Below are 26,486 nucleotides of genomic sequence, written 5' to 3'. Positions count from 1 at the left end.
ATGGATCTCGGTTCAGTCGCCGGTGGCTTCAACTGGAATTTCCACTGTACCAAGTTCACAGTCTCTGCTCTGCCACAAATGGCTACACCAAACAAAGTGCATCATATTGTATTTGCTTTTCACTTTATTTGGCTCATTACAGTTTTGACTGACGTGATAGGAGCAGGTCACACAAGAGGTTATAGCCGCGTGTAAAGGAGCCGACTGAAGGGACTTGAAAAGACGCAGGTCTCTGATATAATCTTTCGTGGATGTTCTCAGACACAGGATGGTGCAATACTAGCTGCCAGATGTTCAATTGGAGTTTGTCTTCATCTCATGCCACGAAACCGATAGGAGATACGAAATATAGCTGGTGGAGAAATGTGCCTTGATGGGGGGTGGGGGGGGGGGGCGAAGAAGTCTGGCTGCTAATAGAGGTCTGGAATAGTGATTTATATATATTTACTTTAGTGCTGTGTAATTCAGAGTGACTTGATTAGCGGTATGAGATGTCCCTACCCACCCACGTTACTGGTTAAATGCGTTCAACCGTCTCCATGTGTGTAGTATTGATCTCAAGACCAATGATTGCTAACCTCCTTGTTGGGTCAACGGTCAGTGCTGCAAATAATTGGAGCATGCATCGTTTGCTGTGTGGACGGGTGTAGAGTATCATTTAAGGCCATTAAATGTACGAGACGCGTCTGTGATGAGGACTTCTTGAGAAGGAATACATTGCACAGGCAATCCTTGCAATAGCTCCTGCGTACAAATGTTCCCCCTCTGTGCAGTGCAACAGCTCACGCCTTCAAGTGTTCAGGGAGCTCACACAAGAATAGTTGGGAGTAAAGTGCCATATTGTATTATAATCCTTCTGATGATTTACATCAGTATTCAATGAGGTGGTTGGTCCTATCATAGAAGCAAGGCAAGCACAATAGGTTATAGGTGCTACTCACTATGTGAGGTTCTTGTTAAAATACAGACATTATTATTGATCTGCTCAATGAGATGTGTTTCTCAACGGGGTGCCGGCTTTCATAAAATATCGTCATTTAATATTAAATGTACGAATACACACTCACCTTTCCATGTGTCCGTCGCAATTGTCATTGGCTATTATAAGCAGACACCACACATTAAAGAAGAACAATTGCGATAAACTTAAAAATTATTTGAAGGCCAGACTTTTCCCTGTGTTTTACAAAAAACGGCAAGAGAAAGTAAAACTAAATTCACCAGCATATGAAGGCTTTAAAAAAATGCAGAGATATTGGTCAAAATTCAGTTTAACACGTAGGCTTTTGCGACCAGTATTATTCATAATAAAGGTTTTTGGGTTAGATCGCGTTATTTATAAATGTGTCACAACCCTCCACCACCCGACATGGCCAATCAGTAAAAAATGTGTCACGTTGACAAAAGACAAATAGTTCACTACTTTAGCCCACCGGTGTGTTGAAGAGTGAATCCACAACATTTACAATTTGAGTAGTACGACGTTTCGCTGGATATTACATCCAGCATCTTCAGGCGATTTGCCAGAATTGTGAAGCCACCCACCTGCTTCCGGTCTTAAATAGTGCAGGATGACGTCATAATTTTTGAACCCCACCAGGTTTCGAGATCAAAGGCGGAGGTGGGGGTGGGGGTGTATGCAATTAATTATGTAATACATCAGTAATCAGCCACTTAGCACGTGACTCACCTGTAAGGAATTGCAATATGTGTTGTGTATACCTACTATAATCACCCAGGAATGTCCTTAATGCGCGTGACGTCATTCCACATTGACCAGTCCCCCTCATTAATATTCATGAGCAGGTGACGTTACTCAATTTGGAGTACTCCCTCTCACTAATAATCATGCGCAAGTGACGTCACTCCACATCGAACAGCCCCCTCATTGATAATCATGAGCAGGTGACGTCCTCCAAATGGACACTCCCCCCCCCCCCATTATTATTACCTACTATAATGAGCCAAGAATGTCTGTGTGCAACGCTCGTGACGTCACTCCACATCGAACAGCCCCCCTCATTAATAATCATGAACAGGTTACGTCCTCCACATGGACCCCCCCGCCATTAATATTAATTATCGGGTGACGTCACTCCACATGGGGGGCGAGGCGCCTCCTCTCCCTTCCTCGACGTCAACTTACAGCCCTCACTACAAAGGCAGAATCCTGACGTCACGCGATCTCAGTAACGCTATTGAGACATCAAAGTAAAAAAGACGTCATGATGAACACGGGATTATAACCTTTAAATGAAATAGGTCTATGTCACCGCGCCCTTACAAATTGCACACGAATTGATGCAATGAATATCACGCCGCGGTCTGCTTTTCGCTTGCAAGTTTCAGATTTACTGCAATACACCTGTCCTTGGACGGGAAAAAGGCACGTTACTTAATCATATACTTCCAGTCTGCGCTGAGTCTGTAACTATCACAGCCGTTGAAATTATTTGAATTCTTCTCAATGTCGATTGATTCTCTAACTAGACTTGGCCAGTAATAATTAGTTCTGCATAACACTTCAACGTTATAAAAAATAAATGCAATGTCCTTGTTGGCAAGCATACTCTGCCACTGCTGACAGCTGTGTTTGGGAGAATGTAGTGTTCCTATAGTGTTATTTTGTCTTACGCCAATGTTACCTCACGTCTGTCCAATATAACACTTACCGCATAAGCAATTGATCCGATATACAGCGTCTGTTGATAACATCTTTAGTACAAGACACTAGTTTTTGAATTGTGTGTACCGTACCAAATCTCACTTTAATGTTTTGCTTTTGCAAAACACGGGCTAATTTGTCAGTAACAACCAAGATATATGGTATTTTAATTGTTTTGATAATTATTTGATCGCTTACAGCAGTAATGTTGGTCGGTCTTGGTTTTGGCATTCAATGCTCTGTTAATTTGAGCACTATTGTAGCCATTCCTTAGACTTTCACTATCTGACACTGTCTTTGCCCGACGGATGAGCTTCTTGATGAGAGAGGATTTCTGTGCTGAGTGATGATGCGAATCTGCACACAGATAGGCATCTGTGTGCGTTCCATTTCGGTTGACGCTGCGTGTTATATTACCATTTTGACCGCGTCCAAGGTGAGTGTGTTGTTCACCTCCATTTCCATGGTGAACTGAATGGCTGGGTTTTTTTGCATATAAGGAAAGATATGAAATATGTTAAAGAAACACGAAGGCTGAATGGCTACAATAATGCTCAAATTAACAGATCATTGAATGCAAAACCAAGACCGAACAATAATACTGTTGAAAGTGATCAGATAATTATCAGAACAATTATACCATATATATCGGGAGTTACTGACAAATTAGCCCGTGTTCTGCAAAAGCAAAAGATTAAAGTGAGATTTGGTACGGTACACAAAATAAAACAAACTAGTGTCTTGTACTGAAGATGAATAACAAAAGTAATCAACAGAAGGTGTATATCGGATCAATTGCTTATGCGATAAGTGTTATATTGGACAGACGGGATGTAACATTAGCGTAAGACTAAAAGAACACCAAAGGAACATGACATTCTCCCAAACACAGCTGTCAGCAGTGGCAGAGTATGCTTGCCAACAAGGACATTCAATTGATTTTGATAACGTTTAAGTGTTATGCAGAACTAAATATTACTGGCCAAGACTAGTTAGAAAATCAATCAAAATTGAGAAGAATTCAAATAATTTCAACCGCTGTGATAGCTACAGACTCAGCGCATACTGGAAGCGTATTATTAAGTAATACACAACACATATTACAATTCCTTACAGGTGAGTCACATGCTAAGTGGCTGATTACTGATCTATTACATAATTGCATACACCCCCAACTCCGCCTCTGATCTCGAAACCTGGTGGGGTTCAACAATGATGATGTCATCCTGAACTATTTAAGATCGGAAGCAGGTGGATGGCTTCACTATTCAGGGAAATCGCCAGAAGATGCTGGATGTAATTTCCAGCGAAACATGCTACTACTCAAATTGTAAATGTTGTGGATCCACTCTTCAACACACCGGTGGGCTAAAGTAGTGAACTATTTGTCTTTTGTCAACGTGGCACATTTTTTACTGATTGGCCGTGTCGGGTGATGTAGGGTTGCAACACATTTATAAATAACGTGATCTAACCCAAAAAACCTTTATTATGAATTGGTGAAAATTATCTGTATTAACATTATTCCTCATACAGTACTCTGGACTGTATTCAAATAGTTTGTTACCATCTGACCAGTGAATAGAGAACTTGCTGTAGGGTAGGTGCAGAATGAAAGCTTTTAGTGTTCTGTACAGCCTTGACCAAACAATTGATTTGTACACTAATGGAAGGGCAATGGTTGCAGATCTTTAAAACAAATGAATGCACACTGGCCTGCCAGTTCCATTATATAAGTCCACATCCACAAATGGAAAAATGAACGTTGAAAGCATTTTTTTCCTTTTTCCAGTGGAAATTCATTCAATTGCGTGAGATTTGAGTGAATAAATTGACATGAAGTGTGTATAAATGTTAATTATATATTTGCCAATTTGTGTAGAAATGTCCCAGTTCAGTGCCGTGAGTGTATCAAACGTGTCACACTTTATCAAACATCTAATTACAGAAATATTACCGATTTTCATTTTCACATACACGTCCTTTGTAGCCTGCACATGCAGTCTAAATGAGGCTTGTCAGGGACATCTCATGCAATTTTTCTACATTTTTGGAAACAAAATTATCATATGTCTGCATGTGACTGAAAATGCTTGGTACTAAACATTATATAATATATTGCTGTCCAAATGTGGCCACGCATAAACATTGAAAAATCAATGTGTGTGATGTTATAAGTTGTAATAGTTTACACTTACTAACAAAATACATGTCTATATTTGTTTTTTAGGCTTTTGATAGGAATGTCTTTATAAAAAACTTTTTTTCAATGTCTCCAAATTGGATGCAGATTGCAGGGTATTTGTAAATATTCATTGTCCCTTAACATACATTTCAATGACCTCCTGTGTGCAATTACTAGACATTTAAAAGCCCCGAACAATTGCAGTAGATAATGTGTTCATCATGAAGTGAACTCCAAAATATCTCAATAACAATTGCAAAAAATGTATAAAGGAAATTGACTTCTGCTGGCATTTCGATTTTGATTGAATGGCGAAACAACAAGGAATTTAAATATATTATAAAATATCAAATTCGATTGCATCTGGCTTAACCACGTAAATTGCTTTTCATTTAATGAAAAATATATATAATGTATAACAATACTTTACCTGATTAATCCCTTGAGATGAGACATCTTGTTTGCAAAGGTGTCCAAGGGAATTGTTTTCTGGTAATGCACCACAATCACAGCTTTGGACATGTTTTTTCTATACATGCACGAGGAGATCAGTTCTGCCATGCGATGACATCAATAGCAATGCCACTCACGGTAGAAATGGACAAAATGGCACCACTCTCTCTATGATCCCAGTTTGTGACACACTCCACTTATCTTCTTGGTTCTTTCGGTAAAGTCACGTAGAATGGAAATAATAAAATAATAATAATAAAACATAATAAAATAATTCTCACGACGTTTCGGCCACAACGCAAGCAGCCGTCGCCTCGACAGACCTGGTCTTCACATGAAGACGGCTGCTTGCGTTGTGGCCGAAACGTCGTGAGAATTATTTTATTATGTTTTATTTGTATTATTTTATTATTTCCATTCAACGTGACTTTACCGATAGAACCAAGAAGATGAATCCCTGCAGTCACGAAAGCTTTAAATCGAAACACTCCACTTAGTATTGTTAAATGCCGTGGCTCACAGGCAGTGTGTGGCCAAATTATCGTAATTTTATTGTCATTGCCTTTAAATTACTCCTAAGCTTTAATCCATTGTCGTTTGTTGTGCCGCTTCTCCTTTGTGCAGTTCGAGGGGATGCAATGCCGAGGCATGACGTTTCTTTTTCTGCAGACCCATGACCCCTGAGACAATGTTATACGAGCCTCAATTCGGTAAAATAAGAACACGAGCCTTTCGGGAGGATATAGCACGTGCTTATTCGTGGATATGAAATGACACTTGATAAGAGACACTCAGGGCTTGAATGGCGGTGCACGAGATAGCACACTGCACAATGAACCTGGCGACCTGAGTTCAATTCCAGAATTCCAGTAATGATTGACATCAGTGACAAGTGCTATCTAACCTGGTCCTGTCACGTTCCTCTTCCTCCTTCACCAACCAATACTGAGCAGCATGGTGAGATATAAACAAACAATCCTCCTGACCAAAATTCATATGGAGGCATTCAGACAGCAGTGCATTGATAAAAGGCCATTCCATTCGGATTTGTATAAAGACATCTTGGCTTTTTGAGTCATGTTTTCACGAGAAATGCTCATATAGATGGTGTTCTGAAGATAACCCTTTCATAATATTGTTGAATTCAAAAGGTGTTTAATATAGGAGATAATGAGTTTTTATAAAAAGTATTGTTTTTCGTGTTGAAGAGGGTCCTATAGTTAATATGGATTGCAGTTGTCAATAACATCTGGTGATCCAGCAGCATTTGTTCAACAAGCCTGACTACTGATGAGACCCAAAAGGTCAAAACTGCTCCAGAATTTTCAGCGTAAACAAATGCTTGACAATATTGGGCTGCAAAACCAATAGCATGATGCATTTAAAACATATTGTTGTTCATATGTGGAGGCACAGAATGGAGATTTGCTTATGTATGCTATATACAATGCAGCTAATTAAGTAAAATGTTTTTTACTTGCACTTATGACACATTTCCAAAAATTATAACATGTTGAACAAAACATTTTATATATGTTTTATGTGTAACTTCTGTAACCAACATCACTAACCTCTACCAACCATAGTAGTATGTCATTTGTGCGTAAAGGGATAGTTCACATTAATCTTACTCTTAAGTTGTATCTCATTCTCAATGCTTTATTCTGCCTTGAATATAAAGAAATAACATTTGTGGATTTTTTAAACCTAACACTTGGTAGGTATTCACAACAGTAATGGAGATTGGAGCAGTTGACAGCTTCCTCAATGAATGTTGTGTGTATATATAACAAATCTCAATGTAATGGGGGGATTAAAATCTCGGAGGTAATACATTGTAATTTCACAGCACTTCAGGAAATCCCAAGGCTCGTGTATGGGCGTGAAAAACGCCATTCTGGGCAAGAGATGGATTTAGCGTTAGGCATGGGGCCCAGCACCAGCAGGCTTGATGGCTCTGCCATTGAATGACACATGATAGCTGTGAAATGTATGTAAGTATCACATATTTCTGATGTGGGGTACAAGAAATCTGCACATTGACATGTCCACCCAACTGATGGATGATGGGAATAATAATCATCGTCATCATGAACGTATCATTTTTTTTATACATACCCAGTATTAGGAAGCACACAAAGGCAGACGGTGAGGCTTTGGTGAATAAAGTTGCTTAAAAATGCAAACATAGCCTTCGCGACCAATATCATCCATAACACAGGTTTTTTTGGGTTAGATCGCGTAAATATATAAATGTGTTGTTAAACCCGCGACCACCCGACACAGCCAATTAGTAAAGTTTGTCACGTAAACAGAAAGTGCTAATTCGCTACTCGTACAGCATACCAGTGTGTCGAAGAGTAAATACACAACATTTACAATCTGAATACGACGTTTTACCAATAATTACAACTAGCATCATCAAGTTGCAAGTACTGGCTAACGTCATACTCAGATTGTAAATGTTGTGGCTTTGCTCTCCAACACACCGGTGTACTTACTGTACTAGTAACGAATTGGCAAGTGTGGTTACGTGACAAACGTTACTAGTTGGCTGTGTCGGGTGGTGGCGGGTTTAACAACACGCAATCTAACCCAAAAAACCTGTATTTATGACCTTCAGTTATATACAATTATCTATTATCACATGCTCATGGGAAAGGTGTGTCGTTATTGTTTGATATTTCAGGACTGCTTGGTGTACGTGCCCTTTAGGCGTATGTACAAAATCTTGTACCGCTAACTATGACTGTGTTGTGGGACTTCATCAAAGCAGATAGATTTTTAATGATGTTTACAAATTGATTCTTTTAATGTTTGAAATCAATTATGATTACTAATTTATTAACGTTTCTCAAGAATATCTGATTTAGAATCCCCAGGGGAAAAACCCGAACATATTTTTGCTGTAAAATATGTTTTATTAAAGATGAAGTTTAATATGCAGCACATACCCTTTGGTTCTTTCAGTAAAGTCACGTATGTATAAAAAATAAAATAAAATAAATCACGACGTTTCGGGTGCAACACAAGCATCCGTCATCAGGTGCTTGTGTTGCGCCCGAAACGTCGTGATTTGTTTTACTTTATTTTTCTACCTACGTGACTTTACCGAAAGAACCAAAGAGTATGGATTCCTGCAGTCACGAAAGCTTCAAATCAAGATACAGCACATAGAACAATTCTGGAGGAAACCTTACATCTTTTTTCTATACTGTTTGAGAACCTGCTGTTATGCACCAGAAAATAAAAGACAACTATAGTTTTGCTCTTCTATCAACTTTGTACTCGGAACACTAAAAGTAATATACTTTGTAACGTAATACAATGCCGAGATTTAAAGAATATTCTGATAAAAGAATGAGATTAAAAGCAGCACAAATTGAAAATTTTGAGCAATTTTAAGTGAACTGTGCCAGTCTTCTGTACTAATTACTCCCACCTTCTCAGTTTCCCGAACTGTTAAATGTCTTCCAAACTTCTTCTTCCGTTCAATTACAATCAATGTGTATTTGTTTCATTGAAAATCCCATTTATCCAATCATTTTTTTTCTATCTAGTTTCGGTGACAACAGCCAGTAGCAACTAAAAATATAATTATGTATATATGTATATTGAACTTTTTTCGTACCGTACGTAACCAACCGTACTAATCGGAGGTGTGACCATGCTAATTGGAGGTACTGTATTGGAGTAATGAGGAGCCCAGCCAGCAGCCAGCCAGGAAACCTGAGGCATCGATAATTTTTTATCGTAGTTTGATACATTATCTGCCTGTAAATGGGGGCATAATTATTGTAGGTAGTGGTGTGTTATGAGCCTGGTGAACTGAGTTAAATTCCTAGCCAAGGCTACTGTCAGTAGCGAGTGAAACCAGAACTGGTCCTGAGCCCCCACCCCAAAACCTTCACCGACCCACACTGACCAGCGGGGTGAAGTATGGTCAACACAGTGTGGGGAATGCCTTCCTCTGGGGTGTATTTTATATATATGACAGTTCAAATGTGTCAATAAATGGTGTTATGTTAATGCATTCCATTTTTATGGATTCTTTGCATTTGGAATGCTGCTTTTTTATATATTTGTTTTAAGCTACAAGACGGAAATAACTGCAGCTCGAATGAAAGAGAATATTTCCTGCTTCTCCAACATATGGAGAATCGTGATCATTTGAATGGGAGCATTCTCTTTCAGGAATTCACGTGATAAAAAAGTGAAGTCATTCAAAAAAATGTCAATCAATAGCCATACATGGACTTATCTATGTTGTTTCCACGTTGCAAGTATACACTGAATTACAGAATGCCTTACTTATGACTCTCCGATCTGTTTTTGGGTTGTACCGCGTGATGTTTCACATGATGTTCAACGTTTCCCTCCAAGTGCTGGGAGCTTCTTAACGCAAAACGTCAGACAGCATGACCAATAACATACGGTACGTGAAAGCGTACGTGTTAAACAAACATACGGTACGACTGAAAAACCCATGGGAGCGCTATACAGCACAGCTGTGAAGACAATACCTTACCGTATTTAAAGAGATTCATGAAACAGGATTTAAATTGAATCGGCATATTTTCGCGAGGCTTGTACGCACTAATATTGAAGTTCAATCATGTCTTCATAATTCTCACTTCTTCTTGCGGGGGCCACCGCTCATAAAACAGATTTATCCAGACTCGTGCAAGGGTACATTTACATTTTTGTACCTAGAATGAAGTCGAATGCTGTTGTGAAAAAAATGGTAATGTGTCCGTGTAATATCTGATGTTCAAAACATTTAACCATCCCTGTACTTTAGCAAATAGACCGGAAACATAGACATTGACAAAAACATTGGGACAAAAAAGCTAATAAGCATGGGGAGGTGTATGCTTGAAATTGTACTGAGATACAGAGAGCGAGAGAAACAGATGGATCAGAGAAAACCCAAAAATTGGAGACGTCAGAATCTTCATCAGAATCTATATTTTATGCTGGAGGAATCCGATGGGCTATGAAGCTCTATTTTTTTCACAGGTGTTCACTAATGATCACTTTATAAAAGTAAGTGGGCCTTGGGGAGCACTAGTCCGCTCGAAGAGATGACGAACAGGTGTCGAGGAGAGTGGCAGGGCACGGCCGAAAGGAAGTCCACTGCGAAGATGGAGCGATGAGATCAGTTCGTGCGCAAGAGCCACATGGATCTCTGTTTCACGGGACCGCAAGGGAGGATGACGACTTTGAGAAGGCTTCATGCAGCAGTAGAAAGATCGTGGCTGATGATGAAGATATATACTAATTTATTATCCTCGAATAAACTGGCCTAAACCTACAGATTGTTTAAAAAAAATTATATATATTATTACTGGATACGCATCGTTAATTTTAACAGCCAAAATGGCCCCTGCTAGTGCACAGAATGGCCTTTGCAATGAAGAGCGGTGGTTTTGTAGTTAGGCTTCAACACCTTGCATTCAGAACACAATTTGAGGATTTGAGGTCCGTCTGTTTGCATGCGCATTTGAAGACACGTATATGTGGCAGGCGAGACTAAATGGGAATGCAGCCATGTTCACCACCATCTGTTTACAGTATTCCCAGCTAGAGCCATAAATCTCGCGCTTTGTGGTCATGGAAACGAATTTTGCTCTTCACCTATGATTTATTTTGCTCCTCTGTAAGATGTTAAATTGTTGGGTCATCTTCGAAATTATGGATATTTCTTAAGGAAATTAGTGGGCTTCACTTTTTACAACATAATTCGTGATATTTTTCATATGCATAAAACTTATATTCTTGGATCTTTCGGTAAAGTCATGTAGATAGAAAACAAAAAATATATATAGTGCAATTTTAATTAAAAATTCAAATAATAAATAATGTAAATAATACATTGTATGAGAACTCAAAAATTTATATAAAAAAAACATCAATTATTTTTATTCTTTGGGTCTTTCGGTAAAGTCACGTCAATAGGTTCAAAGAAAATAACAAAAAAAATAACAACAAAAAACTACGACATTTCGATCACAACACAAGCGATCGTCATCCTGATGACTATGAACTCCTGCAGTCATGAAAGCTTGAAGTCAAAACATCAATTCTTAACTTTGACCCTCTTTGTTAACGTTCGATAAAACCACACAGCATACCAAACACAAGTCCTGTAAAAATAATTCTGTAGTCATAGCCAACAGTGTTTTGCGCGAGTCTCCAGTCAAGACAACAATAGCCCCACGTCATTTAAATATACAATTCATACTTTAAATATACAATTCGTACTTTATGTTTATTTATTTATTAAAATTCTAAAAAGGAAATCGCAGGATAATACAATGGAGCCATGGGCCCCTGAGTCACATTTTTAAACTGGGGTTATTTTTGTTTACACGAAGTATACGATAAAGTAGTTGTAATTTTCAAACACAATTCTAAAGAAACAAGCGCTTGTTATTTAAATGTATTTCATAGAAAATATTTTTTTTTCACTTCAGATGTAATTATACACAACATCGAAAGACAATGTGCATTCAAAAATAACATATGCTTTAGTTTTGTTGGAATGCAAGTCTTGTGGTCATAATGTTGTACATTATATTTAGACACTGGTAATGCCACACCCCTCTTAGACTTGTATTAAAGTTCAGGGGCTTTGAAATTGTATTTTTTTAGGATGGAGTTGGATAAAACCTATTGGGGAAACTCCCAGTGCCATATGGGGAATCAGGGACAGTGGCAATGAAGATGGATTTTCAGCTGCGAGAGTGGTGGTTGTGATTCCTGCAGTTTGCTAAATGGACTTGATGGATTACCCTTATGTTCACACGTGTAATTAGCGACTTCCGTTGACGCGTCGTGTAGAGGGCTTCTTCTAATTTATTCTCACACTGGGCACAACACAGGCCAATACATAGAGATATGTCTCCTCTCACTGGGCACAACACTGGGTAGTATCTATATATCCGTCTCTACTTTAGCTACGCACAGCCGACCTCTCTACATAGTCCCATCGCCTTCATCCAACCACACAGCTGGCTGACTGGTGTGACGATGACGGCGATGGGAGCCGTGCAGAGGATCTTCCATGCGGCCAGACCACGGAGAGAGATTACGGCGAGCAGTGACGCAGCCAGGACCCGGGACCCTGCAACAACCCTGAACCTTTGGTTCCATCCCCCTTATATACCTCTCGGCGTGGCCCGGCCCCGCCTCTGGCCACGCCTCCTTCCAGAACCTTCGAGCAGGTTCCTGGAGCTTCCCGACTAACTCCACCTTTTACCTTTAACCCAGATATGCCCCCCCCCCCCTTCTGATTAGTTGTTACATAACCTTGCCCATACCCGTGATTACCCTTCCAGGCTGCCAGGTGGCACCCTGCCATTACACATGTTACGTGGTGAAATGACGTTGCATAAGAACAGCTGTTGGCTCAGGTGTTTTCCTGTACTCTTATTCACATATGCCTTTTTCAATATTCGTCGGTGAGATTTAAATGACTAAATGACTTGCTTGGTTTGTTGGTAGCGAAGTAGTTCCGTCATGGTCTATGCCATCGGAGGCACAATGCAAATGTAGAGAAGTGGTGGCGCAGAGGTTAGTGATCTACGCAATGAACTCATTGACCTGCGTTTGGTTACCATCATCCATGGCGAATCGTGTCTGAACCAGTTTTGGGCTCTCCTTCACTGATCTATATTGGTGAAGTATGGTCAAACAACCCCCACGAGCGACACTGTGTGGAAAGGCCATTATCCAGCAGCGGATTGTATGCATGCATGTATGTATGTTGAATTTCTTTCATACCGTACGTAGCTAACTGTGCTAATTGGTGGTGCGGGTTGACAAAGGGCTGTAAAAGATATTTTTCTGATACAAAAATTATAAACATATAGTGAATGATATTGAATACGGTGATGTTACTGAATTGCCCCAATAAGCTGTCAGTTTTTTTGTTTGTCCTATTACTATCGATGTTACACCTCCGATTGGCACGGTTGGCTACGTACGGTGTGAAAGAAGTTCAACATGTTCATGTATTCATCATCTTTAAAAGCAGGTGGTGGAAAACATAACTTTTTCATTTTAGATTTAATTGTTGATTTCAATATTGTGTTGGTAAAAAGTGAGTAAAATCCCGAACAATGTGTCTTAATCATATTACAATTACATAAGTTCCATTAATAGCATATTCCTTCCTAGGGCATTGATTTTTTGTTAAGTGGTGGCAGATTTCTACAGCTCAATTTTATAGCTGACCCAGACCAACTTTGAGTCGTATTAAACTTGAGAGATGATTTGTATCATCAAGGGATATGTATTAAAGGCAAATCAAAGACAAACCTGCAATCTCACATGTCTCTCACAATATCTTCCCATCTGCACTGTAGTCTCCACCTAATGCTTTTGTACATATACAAATGTGCCCTTAGGGACTCTGCTATCTGACATCTTGGAAACATGAGAAGCTCAGCACTGCTGCTCTGTCGGTATTATTGCACTAAGTGGTGTCTGCTGTGATATATTATAGAGCTCATCGTTTGATGTGTTGTTCTGTCATTTGACTATGAGGCTCCAATGAATACAAAGCCCATGAAATCTTGTAGACTGAGTAATTTTTATGCTTTGCCTATTCGAATTGTGTTACTTCCCACTTCATCATCAAACATTCACACGGCCTCTCAATTAATGTACCCTTAGTCTGTAATACTGATTTAGCTTTTATTTATTTACTACAAAAGGCAACTTAAAAGTTATTTGTGGCAAACCATCATAAACATTACACGGTATTGCATGCATTTGTGCATGACTTTAATCACGTGCATTTGAAGATTGGTAATATTTTTTGGTTATTTTGTAAATTGCTATTGTATAAATTGTAGGTTTATTCCACAAAGTGTCAATTAAATGTTACAGCCAATTAGCCGTGGCAGTTAGTTTTGGTGGATTTTGTTTGCATGATCGTTGCAGGGCTTCCAGGTTGCCACTCAGTATTTATACGGTGAATACGTTATCCTGACCTATTTATATCGATTGTTTTGTTTATTTTTGGCTTCATCCCATAATAAACATGAAATTTTGATTTGAAGCTTTCGTGACTGCAGGAATCCATACTCTTTGGTTCTTTCGGTAAAATCACGTAGGTATAAAATAATATAAATCAATATGTTTCGGGCGCAACACAAGCGTCCGTCATCAAGTGGGAAAGCATGGTTTGCTGCTGAGGAAGACTGTTTTAAAATGATTTAAATGGGTGTAGCCTAAGGGTCATAAAGAAGTGGACGGGGCTAGTGATGTTAATGTGAGAAATTAGCATGTAACTGTAGAAAAGAAGGAAAGCGGCCTCCTCGACGAGGGAGTGCAACCCAACGGGTGTAATCCACAGGGCCTGTGAGAATGAGAGTGCAATCCACAGACAAGAGAGTGCAATGCAGCGGACATGTGAGCATGAGAGATCTCAGAGAGAGGCATAGAGAGAGAGACACAGAGTCGAAATAACAGCTGACATAGGCAGGTAGGATGGAAACATCACAGTCAGTTAAGACTTTACCTGGTTGATAACGTCCTTCCAATGATTGCTCAGTTTGTACCCATCCTCTCGGTTGAAGTTGTGTCTGTGTTTATATATCTGGATGGCTTCATGAACAAATCTCTGAAGGTAGCCAGTAGGTTTGCAGAGTACCTCCGTCTTGGAAAATATATATATTTGTAAACTTTCTCCTCCACAAGCAAAACATGAATCAGCCGTATATATCCCATACATGGCCATCGCGAAAAATTGTCTTTTGCCTCCATGAGACCCCCTTGGTGGAGTACATTCCTGGTGTTAGTAGGGGCCTCGTTACGGTCAACTCTGAACAGCCCCCTCTCCTTGTGTGTCCGTTGTTCCGGGCAACGCTCTTGTCTGTTAGCTACAGCGACATGATGATCGAGAGAGAGGTGCTGGCCCAGAAGTACATTCACATCATGCAGATCGTGGAGGCAGAGAAGACGGCCGCCAATCAACTCCGGCAGCAGCTGGAGGACCAGGACACGGAGATCACGCGCCTCAAGGCAGAGGTACCACCCTCGCACATCCACTAACACCACGTTTTTCGCGTGTATTCTCATAGACTCCAGTTGTAGTAAGATGTGTGTATGCATGTGTAGTGGTTAGCACGCTGCGCTACGAACCCGGCGCCCAAGTTCGATTCACGCTCACGGTCAGTGACGATTATCTGAACCGGTCCTTGGCCTCCCCTAGATCGACTCAGCCTCGAATAAGTGCCTGGTGTGTAAACGTCACCACGTGGGAGACAACGGTGGCAAGAAGTGGTGTTGGCAACAAACCCCCTCGTGTGCCGTGCTGGCCTTCATAGGTGCTTGCTAACAGCACTTGCCCCAACAGTCTGTGCAGGCTATACGGGGAATCTTTATCTTTGTATGTATGTTGAACTTATTTCGGACCGTACGTCGGCAACCGTGCTAATTGGAGGTGCGGGGGGGGACAATAACAATGTCTGTGCATACACACAGGGCCCACATTAACGCAAGGGGCTGGGCCTCGTATTTTAAGGATCCTCTCCAATAAACACATATATGCACACTCTTTATCATTGTTAAAACACAATACTGCAGTATTATGATGAAGCCTATGGTGTAAATTGATCATTAAAGCAATAGCATCACAACTGTGTGTATACTGCTACAGTTATGCGCTGAAATTCAGATCGATTTGATCTTTTTTTAACTTTGATTTCGGTTTATGGACTCGTCTAACACGTTTAAAAACCAAACTCAAATAACCAAGGCGAATAACAATGGTGGGTCTGCCATCATTGGGTTGAGGTGGTGGTCAAACATCAAAGTGAACGAATTGAATGTACAAATAATTGTGTACTTGTTGACGAATGTGTTGAATTTTTATTGAATATGTAGTGACATCGCGTGATGTCACTGTGTAATGCCGGCTCAAGAGAGGCACGGGGCGTGCGGTGTATTCACATCGCGGACACCACGAGGATGTGGGTGCAGTAGCGGCCCTAGAGGGGCTCGGTGAGCGCTGATCGATAGCGCTGGATGGCACCACGCTGGGGTGTGGGAGTGCCGGCCATGGAAATGGGGTTACTAAGGACCGTGGCATTCTGGTAGACCCCAGAGGACACGTGACCGTTTAAGTCTACACAGGGCCCCAAGTGGGGGCTAGGGGTGGTCACGTGTCAGGGTCGAGATCCTGCTCGAGGATTCTGGAAGGTGGTCGTGGCTGAGGGCGGAGCCAGCCACGCCGCCTTGTCTTTTGTCGGTAAAGTCATGTAGATACATATTCTTTGTTTTTTTCCGTAAAGTCACGTATCTCCGTATCTACGTGACTTTATTGTTGATGGAGAGCTTTTGCCTATATAATTTGGAAACCCAGAAAAATTTGTTTCACAGATCGAACTGCCGATGAGGTTCAGAAAGTCAATTTTACCTGCTTCTACAAGCATTGCCAAACATGTTTGGTGCAGAAAACTGATGAACTAAAATGTTAATTTATTTCGACATGACAAAACACTTGCCTGCTTATCGTACTACTTTGCCACCTCACAATTATTCTTTTTTTGCGGTAGATTGTGGCGCTCAACAAAACTAAGGAGCGCATGCAGCCAAGGCAACTGGTGGGTCAGGAGGAGGAAGATCCAGACATCAAGAAGATCAAGAAGGTCAGTCCTGAGCGCTACTGAGCGCAGTTGTGTTTGGAATGTGAATCTGTTTATTTTTGCTGTAATATTTGAGCATAGAAACCATGGGAAAGCTACAATTTGTTCCGATATAATCTCTTGGACTTTTCGGCTGGCATGGCCCACCAAAAAGGTATGCCGAGTGATGATGGTAATTTATGATGCAAAGTGCTCATTTCTCGGCTGAGTAAGCTCAGGAAAGACTCAGGCCAATATCAGATGCAAGTACAGCTCTTAATTATGGGATCGAACAGCGTCATGAAACAAACAATGAGCACGAACTTATTATTCCTCACCTATGGCGTGTTCAATTTGCTGCATCTTCACAATCACAGCAGCATCGCTATTACCCGAGACAATCTAGAGTACGAGCGTTCATTGAGACAATGGAAATGCCTCAAATGCATATCTGTACAATGCAATGCTTGTCAAAATCATCGTTTTGGATAGAAAGTGAAAAATGCATAATGTTGCACTTGTGAGTTATGACTCGCATGGTTGCAATGGCTTAATCTTGGTGAGAGAATGATGAATACAAGATAGGCAACAGAGGTCAGATACGGCTTTCTTTTTGAACGCAGCTTCCACAGTTATACATTATTTTAGTGTGCATTCAAAGGCTGCTATTATTACATATTCTAGCAGTTGCTTCATTCGTGTCTAAAACACATGTATAAAGCAATGGCATTATCGGTCCGTTTCATCGATCCACGGTATAAAAAACAGAATATGTGAAGAAGCAGCTTCTAACGGCCATTTGCGGTGACCTCACTTTGATGAATTTAAACGGTGACATCGCGAGGCATTTCATCTTTTTTTTTTTATGGAAGAATAAGCCTGAGGGGCCAATTAAAATTGTAAGTACAGCATCGTGTGGAGCAGTAATGAGACAAATGTGATTAATGACAACAATAAATTTCCTTCATCCCGCCCCCCGTCAACATGAGGAGGTGACTCGGGCATAATGGAGCTGCTCGTTTCCGCAAATGTCCCGCATGGATTTATTTCAGCCGCTGTCTAAAGAATTATTTGTTCGCAAAGCACGATCACTCAATCCCAGATCTGGCTCAACACAAAACCGACTGCCATTGTTTGGACATCTCGTTCTTCTATGTGTTTGTACCGATAGACATGATTAATTCATATATAAACTCATATAAACATACGTATATTTTCCCTATACAATTGGACCACACAGAACATACCTCAACAATGACAGCTGACACAGACGAAGAGCGTATGTCTTAGCCTACCAAGTTTCCTCCAGCCTACTCTGAGGTAATTCAATATTTTTTTGAGACATTTAAGTAAACCCTATTTGATTTTTAACTATGACCATTAGTAATGTAATTTAAAGAAACGTATTATTACTGATGCACATAGGTTTCATTCCAGTCTTTTTAAGCAATGCATATGTATTTCTACAAGGAAATTCATTTCAATTATATGTAAATTATTCAAAGTATATATTATCTTTGGGCATATTGATTGCCTGTTTGGTCAGATGATGATATAGCCAACTATCTTTGGTTAGCCATATCATCGTAAACTAAATTATACATCCATTACAGCCATGATCAATATAAATTTGATTGATCGTATCATATCTCAGGAGCTAAGGGTGGGTGATCCTGGTTAGTACGTGGCATCGTAGACTGCGTAGCATTTACGCTTGGCCTGCAAGGATGTCCAGGAAATGGCAGAGAGTACAAAAATAGTTTCTTGAATTCATCTGTGTGGAGCTTTAAGTGTTGACACCCTCGTATGTAGGAGTGGGTGTTTCTCTGGGTGCAGTATTCACCCACATGTAAAGCACTCCTTAAAATGGAATTGGCCGTGACATCCCCAATCATTCTCATGCATCGCTGAGATTTCCAAGATAAATGAAGAGTAATATTATTGTTTTATATGTGCGAAGCTATTCGTGCAAACATCCTTCATCATGTGCAGCGGACCATTGTTGGTGGGAACTAACACACATGTACGTGTTTTCTGACTGTGAGCTAGTACCGATCGCCGCTCTGGATTTAATACAGAGCCTTCTCGTGAGACACATTTCAGTACAGAAGACAGGAGGAGATTTAATTTTTTTAAAATCCACTGACATGAACCCCATCTCATTCACCGATGCCTGCAAGCACAGCAGCAGCGCTCTTCTTTTAAGAAACTACACGTGCAGGGATTTTTTTTTTTGTAAATGAGGTTTGCACTACATTTACCATCCATTATATATATATTCGTGTGTGCGTGTGATTCCTGATATATTCAGTGCAGTCCATCATGTCGGCTTAAATTGCTCGGCTGATTTGCGCCGTATTTCACACGGTTCCCACGTGCTCAATGCTGTCATTAAGCTACGCTAACAGCCTTCCCCGATGGAACGTACAGCACCATCGTGAACCAAATCCCCAGCGTTAGTAGACTGGAACAGGTCAATAGGCAGCGGTATTTGAACTGCCGACATCAGATGGACACGCATTGAGTGCACATCAGTATCTGCAGATGCCGCTTTCAACATTTCCATTTGAGTCACCATGACAGCGACGGTTTGAATGCTGCAGTCAATAGCCAAACTGGCTTCCTGTTTACATATAGGCTTATCGTGTAAGCCATTGTCATACATTTTTGCATGTTAATGCTGGAGGGTTTCTCTTTTATCTTGGATACGACTCAAACCTGCTGCCTTGATTTCTGCTGGAAATTCGTCTGTGCTTGGAAGCAGTGATTTATGGTGGATTTACTAATATCTGTCAGGGAATTTGTGCTCATGATTCCCTCGTAGCAACATATACTACTTGTCCCCTTTCCCGGTCGCAACATGCCTTCGCGTTGTGAAATATTACCTTTAATTCTCGATAGACTACTGCCCGTAGGTTTCTGCGGCCGTCTTGTTCGATCTCTTCGACGCAGTGTCGGGGGTTGTCACCGCGCGTTGTTCGACACGGTGTCCGACGTTTCGCTCCGCCTCCTGGAACCTGCAAATTGAGCGTCTCACTTTCCTCTGGCGTGCATGACGGAGGGAGCAAAAAAATGAGCGGCTCAAAACGCGTAGCTGGAGAGGCTCTCGACCGCGTGGAGCAAAATGTCTGACATCATCCCGAACAACGAGCCGTAACACCTACCCCAACACGCATCGGAGGGCTTTGATCCTTGTTATTACCCCACTGTTGGTGCCGGGGGGGATTCAGTCAATCAATCTTTATTTCACGTGCCAATATTGCCCTCAATGAAACAGGCATCAGTGCACATTGCAACGGAAACGAGAACGGTACAGGGGACATAAAGCAGCGAGAGGAATGGGAAAAAGAAACCCGTCACGACCTCGGCGGATAACAACGACTGAGCAAAGTAAATTGCGACCGTGCGCAACGAATCGCATACGAAAGTGAATTGGTAAATGAAAAAAAACGGAACGTGAAGAGGCAGCATTTTAAAACTGTTGATTTTATGGGAAGATCCGTCTGAAAAGGTGTGACTTGCACACCTTGGATGAAGCTGTGGCAATGACGAAGCTAACTTCATTTATTTTAGTTCTATTATATATGGCTCCGTAATCAACATTTGCGATGTCTATAGCCATTTAACCGTGATAGAAATAGTGTATGTAGAAATAATCAAAAACTTTGAATTGAAGATTACACATCCACACCGAGAATGCTTGAAGAAAAGTCTAAAACCCAAACATCAGAAGAGCAGTCAGGCAACAATATACGCTCTCAGTTGGTGACATTTGAAATGACATCCGAAGACATTTTCCAAGATCTAGGTTGTATAAATATAAATGGACTAACATGATAGACTATTGATATCTGAACCAGTACCGGCCTCCCAACCTGCACTGACCAGTGTGGTGAAGTATAGCCAAACGAACCCCATCACCAGGTCTTCACCCATCAGTAGAATGTCAATTATTGTTTGCTTATTTGTTTTACGCTCATTATCCAATCACAACAAGTACTGTAATTGTTCATAGGTCAATAAGCCAATGGGGTGATTGGTGTGACATTATTTTTTTGTTAATCCCTGTGAAAGGTTCGCAAGAGCAGTGTAAACACACAGTCTTGTGGTCTCTTGTCTTGAGCTGGCATATTATCTACCCTGCTGGTACCATTGCCTGCCCACTGCCAGTCAGAGCAAACATCTGTGTTCCACAGCGAAGATTACGTTAAAGCTCCGACTGTTGCGTTTACTTCAGTTTCAAGTTTCATTTATTAGGTATAGCCCTGTGAGCCATTCGGCTCTTGAATCTGGTGCAACCGCAACAAACAAAAAAACAAAAACATGAACAAGAAAACATCTTAAGGTGACTATGTGCAAACAGAAAATCCAAGAAAAGACAGCAAAATATTGCAGAAAAAGCACCGTACACCAACACTGTGTGCAAAAATCCCAGTGGGATGCAAGTCAAACAACAACAACCACAAGACAACTTAGATTAAGGCCATCAGTCTAACTCTGTACTACAACAAACAAACGTGGCCAAACCGAAAAACTTTTCAAAAATCACCAAAATAAAGCCATAAAAGCAATGAAACAGTGATCATAGGAACTGTGACCGAATTTTCACAATAAACGACGTGAACAACATGTATTACCAAACTCTGCAGCCATAGCTGGCTACAGAGGAGCGGTGAGCATCCCTAATGGGAAGGAGTTGTGCTAATTGACAGCGGCTGCGTCGGCGTCGGCAGCGTTCGCTCCGGAGCGCGTGGCGCCCACACATCCCGGGCCAACCGCTGCGATTTGAGAACCCAAATCTCAACGTGCCCCCCCCCCTCCCCCCCACAGCTTCTGCTATTCACGGCATGACTGACTTCACGCGCGCCACTGTCTCGTGCATTGTGAACGCTACAACTGCCAGCCCTCGTCTGTTTCTGGATGTTGGCCTTCAAAAAAAACACCAACATATGGCGCGTGGCGTGGTAATCACGCCAAATTAGCCACCTGACATAATCAGACTACAATCTGGCATCATAGGCGTCGCCTGCATACTATAATGCACTATTTACATACATACAAAGAAATGCATTTTAGTCTCATATTTAGCCTCACTACATCACCTATAAGTGGATACTCACATATGCTGTCACCGAATAGAACACATGCATGTTGATATACTCCAATGGGCTATCTAATACAACTATCAGGGTAGGTTCTCTCACATTTGGCAAATGAGCGGTTGGTGCTCTCTACTCCTATTTGCCAATGCGGCTTTTGAATGGTAAATGGTGCTGAACCCATTAAACTCATAGCAGGTGGGAGGGCAGATCCTGTCAGGTGTGGCAGCCAGGAACTTGAGCCGAGGGCCCCGGTAATGCATGCCCAGCCCACCAATGTGGGCATAGCGTCAGTCCGGACCGTGACCTTTGTCGATGCGGTTCTCTCGCCATGACTTCCGAGCGTCCTAGACTTAGAGCGGTTGGACCGATGAGAGCAAACCGCTGTCACTTCGGACGCAGCGTTGGCTTCTGGGAAGAGTGCCCGAGTGTGAGTTGGAATATATTGAACATGTAAAGAGAGGGAAGCTGCCCTTAAAATGTGTGGAAGGGGAAACTGCAGAAGAACGATCAAGGGGCTGTGCCAGAAAGATTCCAGGTGCTGGACTTGGCGTGCCTCAGTTGGCGCAGAAGAGACGATCACAATGCCACTATGCCATGGTGTCAGCTGCTGAAGAATATCTGTCGGGGTGGATGGACCAGTTTCAAAGGTCTCTTGTGAGGAGAACGATGTCACGATGATGAAGATGATGGTGGTGGTGGTCTATGAGGATAAATTGCTGTGAGCATTGTTTATTCACGTTCGGAGTCTGAGTATAGTTGATGCAAACCTGTGACACTTCAGTCAGGTCTTAGTTTGTGGATATTGTTTCTTTACTTCTTTAGCCGAGGCGACTAAAAGCAGTCCAATATTTTATCCACTCTGAGTTAATTAATTCCCACCCCCGCCTAATTGATCTCAATCTACAGCTTCATTCAGAATACACGTCGTTAATTTAGTCTCATCATGGTCAGTTGCGCTCAGGCCTTTTGTGGCTGGTCATAGTGATTGTCACGCTTGATGATTTCCATCCACTCACAGTCGTCGTTCGTTAAACGACAAACGACGCTTCGCAATCGACGAACATTTCCGTCTGCAAACCTATCCGCCGCGCGCTGTCCTCCCTCCCACAGGTGCAGAGCTTCTTGCGAGGCTGGCTGTGCCGGCGCAAGTGGAAGACCATCGTGCAGGACTACATCCGCTCGCCGCACGCCGAGAGCATGCGCAAGCGCAACCGCATCGTGTTCAGCATGCTGGAGGCGGAGACCGAGTACGTGACGCAGCTGCACACGCTCGTCAACATCTTCCTGCGCCCGCTGCGCATGGCGGCCAGCTCCAAGAAGCCAACCATCTTGCACGACGATGTCAGCAGCATCTTCCTCAACAGGTGCTGCCTCTCTAAAAGCCTCACCTATTTATTCTCAAATGGCCATTCCCTTCCTCTTCCATCCCTTCACCCCTCCACTCCTTCCCGTCCCTCCCCTGCCCTTTTGTGACCCCCGCGTCTCAGCGCTTGCACGCCCCTGAAATCACTCTATTTGTGTTAGCGCTTTTTAAACGATGTAGAGTGCCTTGAGAAAAGGCACTCTATAAATATAAAATAAGCTCTTCACCAAGTGCTACCGCGAGCCTTTTCTGCGTGTCGTGTCCAGCCACTGGGACCGGTATTAGTTCACCTGTCTCACTCTGCCATAGTCCAATATGTTGCCGTGTGTGCTGGGAGCTTCCTCTGAAGGAGCCTCTTCTGAAGAAGAATCTTCTCCTAAAGCTCCCAGCACGTGCAGCAAAACATTCAACGTCACCTCATCCTTGCAGAAGCTTTTGGCTAGCCATCAAACAAAGGGCGGTCACTACATTTCGCGTTTTCAGATACGCTTCTGCGGCTGTCTGGAACGCTCTTCCTTCCGACATTAAGAAGCCATTGGAGCTATGCACTTTTAAATGATCTAGATTGATAGCTAATTTATTTAGAACTGCTTTTTGTGTTTAGTTTGTTTTCCTCACCCCGCACCTCCGATTAGCACGTTTGGCTACGTCCAGTGCCTAGGAAGTTCAAGTCTATGTAGTTTACGTGTTCGTTCCTAACCTACCTTGCGCAAGCATGCGAGCGAAATTCAAATCCTCCTTCCTTCTCTTGCAGCGAGACCATAATGTTCCTGCACCAGATCTTCCTTCAGGGACTAAAGGCACGCCTTGCCAGTTGGCCAACACTGGTTCTGGGTGAGTTTTTCGTGTTCATTTTTCCCATGATGCAAGATAAAAACATGGCATCGTTTTTTTGGTTGCAACAATCCAATCCTCCCACCCTCAACCCAGCATTTAATTGCACGAATTTTCATCCAGATATCCATTCTATTATTCAACAATCGGTTATATATTTTTTCAACATTGCTACAGGGTGACGTGAACTCATCTCATGCGATGCATGCACACCAAAAGAAAACGCCGATTACTGTATTTCACACGCGAGTTGATGCGTACATTGCGATATTCAACAAAACAAGTACATTGATAAATTCATTGAGCGCCGAGCTATGCCCCTACTTATCCTATTCGTTTAAGTTGCCCGTTCACACCTGGACATTGCCTGCAAACGTGCATTTTCACAGCGGACCTGTTCGACATCCTCCTGCCCATGCTCAACATCTACCAGGAGTTTGTGCGCAACCACCACTACAGCCTGCAGGTGCTCGCCAACTGCAAACAGAACCGGGATTTCGACAAACTGCTCAAGCAGTACGAGAGCAAGGCAGACTGCGAGGGACGCACCTTGGAGACCTTTCTAACATACCCCATGTTTCAGGTTCGTGGGTAGGAAAGATGAGAACGATTCTAGGTCTAACCAGCAGACGAGCTTCCAGCCTGCTGCGTAGGTTGTCGTTTTCTGGCTGTAATGCTCTCCGGTCCATGTTCCTTGGCTGTGCCACGTGCAGTTCGGCATTTGTGCCTCTGTGGAGCAGCACCAGGCTCTGAAACATATCTGGTATGCACAGTTGTATTTACGGTAGCCTCAGCTGTCGAGTGTCTCCACATGATGCTAAATATTGGCCATGAACAGCTTTGCAGACGTAGTTATGTCTGACTTTCTGAATGCTGTGAGTCCAGATCTCAGGTGGGGAGTTCAATTTTAGCTCATCATATCTCCTTTGTGGGAAGTCAACAATGAACAGGCTGGCCCTCGTCACAGGAATGTGGAACTTCCACCTCCAACTGTTCAAGGGCCTCAAAATCAATAATCCGTCAACCAGTGATGGTTTGAGTAGTGGCCACTTTTGCTATGACCTTATGTAGTATATTAAAACAAAATTATGATTGTGATTGTCTTGTGCTTGCCGGGCACTTGCTACAGATCCCCCGCTACATCATCACCCTGCACGAGCTGCTGGCTCACACGCCACACGAGCATGTGGAGCGCAAAAGCTTGGAGTTTGCCAAGTCGAAGCTGGAGGAGCTGTCAAGGTAACGTGGAGTCGTCGAGTGGAAACAGCCAGACCAACGCATTACCCACAGAAACCCCACACGAAGAGCTGCGAGGGGGTGTAACGATGCATCTTTGAATTAAAATACATTTTACACTTGTGATACGTGCATCGAATCACGCATGTGACAATCGATAATTAATCTCGGTGTAACGGTTACCCCACCGTGTTCGATTAGACCTCTCAGCGCGGCCGTTAAAAGAGTGGTGCAAGTTTCTTAAATCCCCCGCCTGTCAGCCCAGAAGCGTACACGACTGTAAGTGGGGAGCCCCATGGCCAAGTCTTTCGGCGGGGTGAAGTGTGGATGCTCCCACCACTTCAAAGATGTCTGACCCGTGTGGAAGAGTCGGCCAAATGTCATCCATAGTGCCCCTGCAGAGCTCCTTCTAGTGGAGGCCCTTCTGCAGCAGTGGCGGCACGGGCAAGAAATTGCAGGGCTGCACCTTTACCGTGTATACATTGCAGGAACTATCGTTCAGCGCAACGTAAACATAAAGACTCAAGTCTCGGATCAAATGACAACCGCTGCATTGTGACAATTCATCGAATTGCGAGGAGGGCAGAAATGCTATCGTTCCAAGCGAGCGTGGCAGTATCGAATGCGGAATGTTTTCAATAAAATATTTATGCAGACAAATACAACTTGCCACAATATAAAACGATGCATGTATAGCTGCTTTAGCTCAGCTGTAGAATGCACACGTGTGGACAAATAACCCGCGGCGTATTACGTGCATGTAGGCGTTCTATGTTGAAGGTGATGATTGTTGCATAGCAGCATGACGCGACTGCTCACCATCACGCCGGCTCTGGTGGAGTGCACCTATAAGCCAATGCTTTTGATGTGGGATTAGTGGCTCGCACATGTAGATAACATATATCATGTGTACGAGCAACCTACCTGCAGGACCGGTAGGTGACAAGACCATGACAATACAAGGAGGTTGGAAAGGATATTTAATTCCTCTGGCATCTCAGCTTCCTCCCAC

The 26,486-nt window shown here is 42.3% G+C and overlaps 1 protein-coding gene across 3 annotated transcripts in view; it reads left to right on the top strand.

Moving 5' to 3' along the window:
* The window catches only part of LOC133343832 (ras-specific guanine nucleotide-releasing factor 2-like), a 74,703-nt gene that overhangs the window by 17,558 nt on the left and 30,659 nt on the right, over nt 1–26,486 (top strand). For all 3 annotated transcript variants that reach the window (XM_061553733.1, XM_061553731.1, XM_061553730.1), the window contains exons 3-8: nt 15,194–15,341; nt 16,871–16,963; nt 23,152–23,405; nt 24,159–24,238; nt 24,628–24,821; nt 25,368–25,477. In XM_061553733.1, coding sequence (XP_061409717.1) covers nt 15,194–15,341; nt 16,871–16,963; nt 23,152–23,405; nt 24,159–24,238; nt 24,628–24,821; nt 25,368–25,477 — 879 coding nt within the window. The remainder of the gene's footprint in view (nt 1–15,193; nt 15,342–16,870; nt 16,964–23,151; nt 23,406–24,158; nt 24,239–24,627; nt 24,822–25,367; nt 25,478–26,486) is intronic.

This window comes from Lethenteron reissneri, chromosome 18 (assembly GCF_015708825.2).
Source record: "Lethenteron reissneri isolate LAM-NWPU_2019-01 chromosome 18, ASM1570882v1, whole genome shotgun sequence".
Classification (NCBI taxonomy): Eukaryota; Metazoa; Chordata; class Hyperoartia; order Petromyzontiformes; family Petromyzontidae; genus Lethenteron; species Lethenteron reissneri.
The sequence above is the reverse complement of the archived record's forward strand: the minus strand, read 5'-3'. Positions and strand labels throughout refer to the sequence as shown.